The following is a 9,056-nucleotide window of genomic DNA, read 5'->3' on the forward strand; positions in this document are numbered from 1 at the left end:
ACACACGTATGAGTGTGTCACACACGTCACTCAGTCACATTAAGGAAGGTTGTGGTCATTATACAGGGTGGATTAAATAATGAATAAAGGATTGTTTTATCCCGTTCTTCTCCGTGTTATTATCACATTATAGAAAAGTTTAAAAATAGCAGGAATTAGTGCTGGTCTCGAACGGTCTTGACGGAAAATCCCGAGTCCGGGCAGCCCGAGTCCGAGACAAGACCGAGTCAAAATGCTTCAGAGTCCGAGACGAGACCAAGACCTTTAAAATTTGGTCTCGAGACCAAGACCGGTCTTGACCACCACAACACTAGTATATACTATCTAATATATACTACAAGTATGATTAGGATGATAAGCATTCCCAATGAAGTATACTTCCATGTTTCCCAAGATGCATTTGGAACTTAAAACGACAAAAACCCGAAACACACTGAGGTTGAATATCTGCATTGATTCTCCACCTTTGAAAGTTCTGAAAACGTTTTAACCAAGAAAGTGACCCAGCAGAATCTCAACATGTGCTCATTTGATCCATAAATCTCACGAAAAACACATTTCATGCCGACATTTCGGAGACCCTCCATTGTGCTACTGACAAAGCACCCGGTTGACTTCAAAACAAAAGAGCAAGAAAAAGGATTTATACTCCAGGTTTTTTAGCATTTATTACCAATAATTCCTGGAAACTAATGCTTTTTTGTTGCAATTGTGTGAGTTTGTGTCTTCGGCTGCCAAATGTTCTCCAACATGGAAAATATCACATTCAGATCTTCTTCTCTGCAATCAAACCTTGCAGTAAAAACCTATACACGCACACACACACACGCGCACACACACACATGGTTAGAGCTCGCGCACAAGCCCACAATAAATGTTCTTAACCTGACCTCAAACAAGCGCTCGGTAAATGCCAGCTGGGTCACCGTACGCCCGCGGCACTGTGACCCACTGCCATGCACAGAGTGAAACTGTCACATCACGTATGAACACAAAGCCACACCATCACAAACATGTAAGAGCACACGCTTACACGGTTTCACCCGACAGCCCAGCACTGGATCAGGATGATTCATCCAGCTTTGGGTTTGCAGTAAGGGAAAAAGGTGGAGGGCCAAATGCTGCAGGCTTTGCAATGTAGCTGGAATACTGATATTCATGAAGACAATAAAACACAAAATTAAAGATTAATTGTAAATGGTAAACAGTGATGCAATAGTCCTAAAGGTGGCACTACAACACGCCTCGATGCGCATATATGCTCATAATCAATCTTAGTACGACGTGAATTAGTTACTGGACTCAAAACGCCACTCACTTTGTTCTCGTTGTCGTTCTCGTTGTTTACACTAGTTAAAATCGCTACTCCACTGGTTTTCGTGAATGGATCGGGCTGAAATTTCATAGGTTTAATGTATGGATGTGTACGCAGTGACGCTGGGGGCCCGATTTTCAATTTGGGGCCCGGGGGGTCCAAAAAGAAGAAAAAACAAAAACAAATGTCCATATCTCATCTATTGGCGAGTCAAATATTACGACGGTTGGTGGTACCGAATCATTGGCACATACCAATATATAATTGGGGCCCCATTTTTTCAAATGATTGCTCCGTTAGATCACAGTTTGGTATGAATACTCTAAGAATGAATATTATGAGATGTCCTCAGTCCTTTTTTCTTTAAAATGGAACCCAAGAGCCCCGGGGTCCACTCCCCATTTTCGGTAGTTTTCAAATTTATGGGAGCATAGTCATGTGATAAATCGTTTCAAAGGTAATTCAACATAGATTCTGATTTTGCCTCGCACAATTTGATTAGGGGCCCAAGGGGCCTGGGGGCCAACTCCCCTTTTTTCGGCAATATCTATTAAAGCTGCACTACCGGATTCTTGAACCATGGCTGAATTCAAACAATAAATCCCGTCCCCCACTCTGATAATGCCTCCCAGTGTCCTCCTCTCACGAAAATCCACGAAATCGCGTACAAGTGCAGAACGTGCAGTACCAGTAAAACACGTTGCCATGCAAAAGGATGCACACAACATATAGGAAAATGGAACATTATCTTACCTGTCTAGAAGAAAAACAGCCACTTGCACGTCCAAAGTTAGTCCAAGACTGAAAACAAGTTTGCACCGCGCACACGCTTCACTATATATAGCGGCAGCCAACGAGGAGGCTCCTTCTCGGACTCTGCTCACCCTTACTTTCTTTAAATCCTGTGATTGGAGCTGGAGGGAGTGAAAAATTTGTCTTCCAGGGTTTCATCAATTGAAATAATTAATTATTAGGCATATCACGCAGACGTACAATTTTTTTGAGAAATTATTACCCATCCATCCATCTTCTCCCGCTTAGCCGTTTCCGGGTCGCGGGGGCAGCATCCTCAGTAGGGAGGCCCAGACTTCCCTCTCCCCGGCCACTTCCTCCAGCTCGTCCGGGGGGACCCCGAGACGTTCCCAGGCCAGCCGAGAGACATAGTCTCTCCAGCGTGTCCTGGGTCTTCCCCGGGGCCTCCTTCCGGAGGGACGTGCCCTGAACGCCGCACTAGGGAGGCGTTCAGGGGGCATCCTAATTAGGTGCCCAAGCCACCTCATCTGGCTCTTCTCGATGCAGAGGAGCAGCGACTCTACTTTGAGCCCCTCCCGAATGACTGAGCTTCTCACCCTATCTCTAAGGGAGAGCCCAGCCACCCTACGGAGGAAACTCATTTCGGCCGCTTGTACCCGTGATCTTGTTCTTTCGGTCATGACCCAAAGTTCATGACCATAGGTGAGGGTTGGAACGTAGACCGACCTGTAAATCGAGAGCTTTGCTTTTCGGCTCAGCTCCCTTTTCACAATGACGGACTGGTGCAGACTCTGCATCACTGCAGACGCTGCACCAATCCGCCTGTCGATCTCTCGCTCCATCCTTCCCTCACTCGTGAACAAGACCCCGAGGTACTTGAACTCCTCCACCTGGGGCAGAACCTCATCTCCAACCCGGAGAAGGCACTCCACCTTTTTCCTCCATGAACCGCCACCTTAACGTGGTGGAGGGGTTTGAGTACCCGAATGATCCTGGGAGCTATGTTGTCGGGGGCTTAATGTCCCTGGTAGGGTCTCCCAAGGCAAACAGGTCCCAGGTGACGGGTCCGACTAAGAGCGGTTCAATAGCCATGTATGAAAAATCAAAATCAAAGGAAGTTCACGTCGCCCGGATTGGCGCTACCGGGGCCCCACCTTGGAGCCAGGCCCGGGGTTGGGGCTCGAGTGCGAGCGCCTGGTGGCCGGGGCTTTGCCCACGGGCCCCGGCCGGGCAGAGCCCGAAAGGACGACGTGGGCCCGCCCTCCCGTAGGCCCACCACCCGCAGGAGGGATCATACGAGGCCGGTGCAGTGTGGATCGGGCAGTCGCCCAGGGCGGGGGCCTTGGCGATCTGATCCCCGGCTACAGAAGCTAGCGTTAGGGACGTGGAATGTCACCTCTCTGGCGGGGAAGGAGCCTGAGCTTGTGTGCGAGGTGGAGAAGTTCGGACTAGATATAGTCGGTCTCGCCTCGACACATAACAAGGGCTCTGGAACCAGCCTTCTCGACAGGGGTTGGACTCTCTTCTACTCTGGAGTCGCCAACGGTGAGAGACGCCGGGCCGGGGTGGCTATACTTCTTGCCCCCCGACTTAGTGCCTGTACGTTGGAGTTTACCCCGGTGGACGAGAGGGTAGCCTCCCTCCGCCTTCGGGTGGGGGGACGGATCCTGACTGTTGTTTGTGCCTATGGGCCAAACAGCAGCTCGGAGTATCCACCCTTCTTGGATTCCTTAGAGGGAGTACTGGAGAGTGCTCCTTCTGGGGATTCCCTCGTTCTGCTGGGGGACTTCAACGCTCACGTTGGCAGCGACAGTGAGACCTGGAGGGGCGTGATTGGGAGGAACGGCCCCCCTGATCGGAACCCGAGCGGTGTTTTGTTGTTGGACTTCTGTGCTCGCCACAGATTGTCCATAACAAACACCATGTTCAAGCATAAGGGTGTCCATATGTGCACTTGGCACCAGGACACCCTAGGCCGCAGTTCGATGATCGACTTCGTAGTCGTGTCATCGGACTTGCGGCCGCATGTCTTGGACACTCGGGTAAAGAGAGGGGCGGAGCTGTCAACTGATCACCACCTGGTGGTGAGTTGGCTCCGATGGCGGGGGAGGATGCCGGTTAGACCTGGCAGACCCAAACGTATAGTGAGGGTCTGCTGGGAACGCCTGGCAGAGTCTCCCGTCAGAAGGAGCTTCAACTCCCACCTCCGGGAAAACTTCAACCATGTCTCGGAGGAGGCGGGGGACATTGAGTCCGAGTGGGCCATGTTCCGTGCCTCTGTTGCTGAGGCGGCTGATCAGTGCTGTGGCCGCAAGGTAGTCGGTGCCTGTCGTGGCGGCAATACCCGAACCCGTTGGTGGACACCGGGGGTGAGGGATGCCGTCAAGCTGAAGAAGGAGTCCTACTGGGCCTTTTTGGCCTGTGGGACTCCGGAGGCAGCAGACAGGTACCGACGGGCCAAGCGGAGCGCAGCCACGGCGGTCGCCGAGGCAAAAGCCCGGACATGGGAGGAGTTTGGTGAGGCCATGGAGAACGACTTCCGGACGGCTTCGAAGAGATTCTGGACCACTATCCGGCGTCTTAGGAGGGGGAAGCAGTGCACCGTCAACACTATGTATGGTGCGGATGGTGCGCTGCTGACCTCGACTCGAGACGTTGTGGATCGGTGGGGGGAATACTTCGAAGACCTCCTCAATCCCACCGACACGCCTTCCAATCAGGAAGCAGGGCCCAGGGACCCGAGAGTGGGCTCTCCTATCTCTGGGGCTGAGGTTGCCGAGGTGGTTAAAAAGCTCCTCGGTGGCAAGGCTCCGGGAGTGGATGAGATCCGCCCGGAGTTCCTTAAGGCCCTGGATGTTGTGGGGCTGTCATGGCTGACACGACTCTGCAACATCGCGTGGACATCGGGGGCAGTGCCTCTGGATTGGCAGACTGGGGTGGTGGTCCCCCTTTTTAAGAAGGGGGACCGGAGGGTGTGTTCCAATTATAGAGGGATCACACTCCTCAGCCTCCCCGGTAAGGTCTATTCAGGGGTACTGGAGAGGAGGGTCCGCCGGATAGTTGAACCTCGGATTCAGGAGGAGCAATGTGGTTTTCGTCCTGGCCGTGGAACTGTGGACCAGCTCTACACCCTCAGCAGGGTCCTTGAGGGGTCATGGGAATTTGCCCAACCAGTCCACATGTGTTTTGTGGACTTGGAAAAGGCATTTGACCGTGTCCCTCGGGGATTCCTGTTGGGGGTCCTCCGGGAGTATGGGGTATCGGACCTCCTGATAGGAGCTGTTCGTTCCCTGTATGACCGGAGTCAGAGTCTGGTCCGCATTGCCGGCAGTAAGTCGAAATCGTTTCCGGTGAGGGTTGGACTCCGCCAGGGCTGCCCTTTGTCTCCGATTCTGTTCATAACTTTTATGGACAGAATTTCTAGGCGCAGTCAGGGCGTTGAGGGGGTCCGGTACGGGGGCCTCAGTATTGCATTACTGCTTTTCGCAGATGATGTGGTCCTGTTGGCTCCAACATACCGTGACCTTCAACTCTCACTGGATCGGTTCGCAGCCGAGTGTGAAGCGGCCGGAATGAGAATCAGCACCTCCAAATCCGAGTCCATGGTTCTCGACCGGAAAAAGGTGGAGTGCCTTCTCCGGGTTGGAGATGAGGTTCTGCCCCAGGTGGAGGAGTTCAAGTAGAAATTATTACTTTTATGATATACTATATGATGCTAGTAAGAATTTTTTTTATTTTATATTTCATATTTGAATAATATTTTTTAATTAAAAAAAATAAATACCCCAGCTTTAAAGTAATTTTCTCATTAATTTTTGAGTCAAATAATGCGACAGTTGGTGGTACCGAATCACTTACACATACCAATGAATATGAATGGGGCCCATTACTCTGTATGTGCCACGGGGGCCCCATTTTTCAAATGACTACTCCTCCGTTAATGCTCGTTGAATCGGGCTGTAATTTGACTTGGATATTCTATGAGCGGATGTCAAGAGCCTTGCGAAGACCTTTTTTTACTCGATAAAACCAAGTCATTTGACTGAATTCTCGGGAAGGTGGTACGTGCTATTCGGCGCGGAGACGTTCCGTGGGCCAGGCCGTAGTTCATCCAAACTTTTTCACTAATATTTTGCCTAGTCTTGGGCAATATAACGACAATCAAGATATATCGAGATTTCCATTTTGCCGATATAGAAACTCCCAGTATCGCCAATAAAAATATGTTTTTTATTTGATAGCTTTCTTTGTATTCAAATATATGCTTTTGTAGTTGTTGCTTCCCCTAAACAAGCCACACTACAGAACTCACTCACACGTGCTGTCCCTTATAGGAGAAAAAGCTAAAAGTGGCACATATTGTGCAGCCGTTCGTTAATAAATGAACCTGTGTGGCATTTTGAATCAGCAAATTTAACCCAGAATTGTCTTTCTGACTTTGAGTTAAAAATATAGAGATTTATAATGTAAATCAACATTTTGAGGAAAAATATTGAGATATAGAATTTTTTCTATATCGCCCAGCCCTAATAGGCCCAATAACCAAATATGTCCATCACTCACACTAAAATGTGTGCATTTTCAGAGTCTTAATTAATGCTGTTTGAATGCAAACATACTAAGGTTACATTAAAAGAAAAATAAACCTGAGCACTACAAGATTAAAGTTGTAATTTTATTAAAGTAATAATATTTCAAGATTACAGTCTTTTGAGAATAAAGCTGCATTAAAAACCCTTCGATTGTATAGCGCTCAGAATTGACTTCAATTTTGAAATATTATGACTTTTATATCATAAAATTACAACTTTATTTCGGAAGTAATATGACTTTAATGTTGTAGTGTCCAGATTTGTATTTTAACTTGGCCCTAATATGCTGTTGTACAAGCAGCTGTTGTATTTATTTATTTTTTGCCTAAAATTGCCTCGCTTTATATATTTTTTTCATTGTGCTTTAGAAAAAAGACCAATAGATTCCTCAGCTTAATAATAATTATAATAATAAATTTCCATATCTATCTTTTCTGTTGACTCTGTTGGATGAAGAGCACATTTCCTGTTATTGGAGCCAATAACACACTGCGGTTGGGCACGAGCAGCTGGGGAACCATCATGTTTAACAAACACAAGCAATCTGAGATCACTATTGGGAAAAGCATCTCCTCTGACAGAGCGCCTGCAGGGGGGGAGGGGTGGTCCTAAAGCAGCTGAATGCATGGACAGTAAAGATAGTGAATAACATAGGGTCAAATAACTAGTTAACATCACAACCTTTCTATAATGTATACGACTTCAATGCTGGTCCACCTCATTATTATTTATATTATTCCCACAGAGTGACGCAGAGGAGAGTGTGTCATGCTGCTTTATTTTTAAGGAGGTTTTTTTCTTTCTGTGAGGAGCATATAGATTAAGAATTAATCTGCAGTGTCTGAATACACGAAGACAAAGCAGATCAAGCTAGAAAAAAAACTCAAAAAACAATATAAAAAGTCGGAACCAGTGAGAAAAGTTCAATATTTAAAGTCCAGGAAATTCAGTGATTTTTTTCTTTTTTAAATTAAAGAAAAGAAATACAACAAAGTCCGATAAAGAGTTGTGGACGTGTGTGTGTGTGTCCTTTAATATGCTTGGCACACTCTAGCCCTGACTAAGAAAAAGTCAAGTCAATTATTTTTTATTGCCATATCTGTAATATGTCTCCGGGGGCCTCACAATCACACACTGCAATAATGTTCTTCTTCTTCCACCACCAACACTTTCATTGTTGCCCAATTTTAAAGTGCTGCAACAGCCTCAATAACACGTGGAAAATTAATTCCTGCTCATGTTGTACAAGGCATTTAACACGGTAGAGTTAAATGCTTCATTACTGTACTTCAGTAGGTGTTTCACAAGTGTGTGAATATTAGCTCTTTCTAATCCTTACGGTTTGGTGGTGATTGTAAGAGAGAAAATTAAGAAAAACACAAGGAGAAGAAGAACAAGACGAAGAAGACGAACAAGACGAACAAGACAAACAAGACGAAGAAGACAAACAAGACGAACAAGACGGAGAAGACGAACAAGACGAACAAGACAAACAAGACGAAGAAGACAAACAAGACGAACAAGACGAAGAAGACAAACAAGACGAAGAAGACGGAGAAGACGGAGAAGACGAACAAGACAAAGAAGACGAACAAGACAAAGAAGACGAAGCAGACAAACAACAAGAAGAAGACGAAGACAAAGAAGACAAACAAGACGAACAAGACAAACAAGACAAACAAGACAAACAAGACAAACAAGACAAACAAGACGAACAAGACGGAGAAGACGGAGAAGACGGAGAAGACGAACAAGACGGAGAAGACGGAGAAGACGAACAAGACGAACAAGACGAACAAGACGAACAAGACGGAGAAGACGGAGAAGACGGAGAAGACGGAGAAGACAAACAAGACAATCAAGAAGAACAAGACAAACAAGACAAAGAAGACAAAGAAGATGGAGAAGACGAACAAGACGGAGAAGACAAACAACAACAAGAAGACAAAGAAGACGAAGAAGACAAAGAAGACAAAGAAGACAAAGAAGACAAAGAAGACAAAGAAGACAAAGAAGACAAAGAAGACAAAGAAGACCAATATGACGATCAAGACAAAGAAAACAAACAAGACAGACGAAGAAGACAAAGAAGACAAACAAGATGAACAAGAAGACAAAGACGAACAAGAAGATGAAGAAGAAGAAGATGAACCAGACGACAAACAACAAAAAAACAACAAGAATAAGAAGAACACATTTTAGTACAATATGTTAAGGTTTTTTTTGCTCAGATAACTTATTTGAACTCAACAGAAATAATTCATTATGACACATCAAAGAGATCAGCAGACGCCTCTGAGGAATACTGGCAGTTGACAGTCAATACATAGTTCTCCCGTTTTCCCTCTTCTTTAGACGGGTTGATACTGAAATGTTTGTACAGCACTTTGTGTTTT

General features: G+C 46.5%; 1 protein-coding gene across 1 annotated transcript; it reads left to right on the plus strand.

The window, feature by feature from the left end:
• Positions 1-910: 910 nt before the first annotated feature.
• Positions 911-8,808, plus strand: LOC114479128 (spore wall protein 2-like; the record flags this gene model as incomplete). Its single annotated transcript, XM_028472639.1, is given in 3 exon segments — positions 911-983; positions 8,020-8,725; positions 8,727-8,808. Coding segments are annotated over 3 exon segments (861 nt in total), but the record flags the coding sequence as incomplete, so codon positions are not given.
• Positions 8,809-9,056: the final 248 nt, after the last annotated feature.

This window comes from Gouania willdenowi, chromosome 2, assembly GCF_900634775.1.
Source record: "Gouania willdenowi chromosome 2, fGouWil2.1, whole genome shotgun sequence".
Classification (NCBI taxonomy): Eukaryota; Metazoa; Chordata; class Actinopteri; order Blenniiformes; family Gobiesocidae; genus Gouania; species Gouania willdenowi.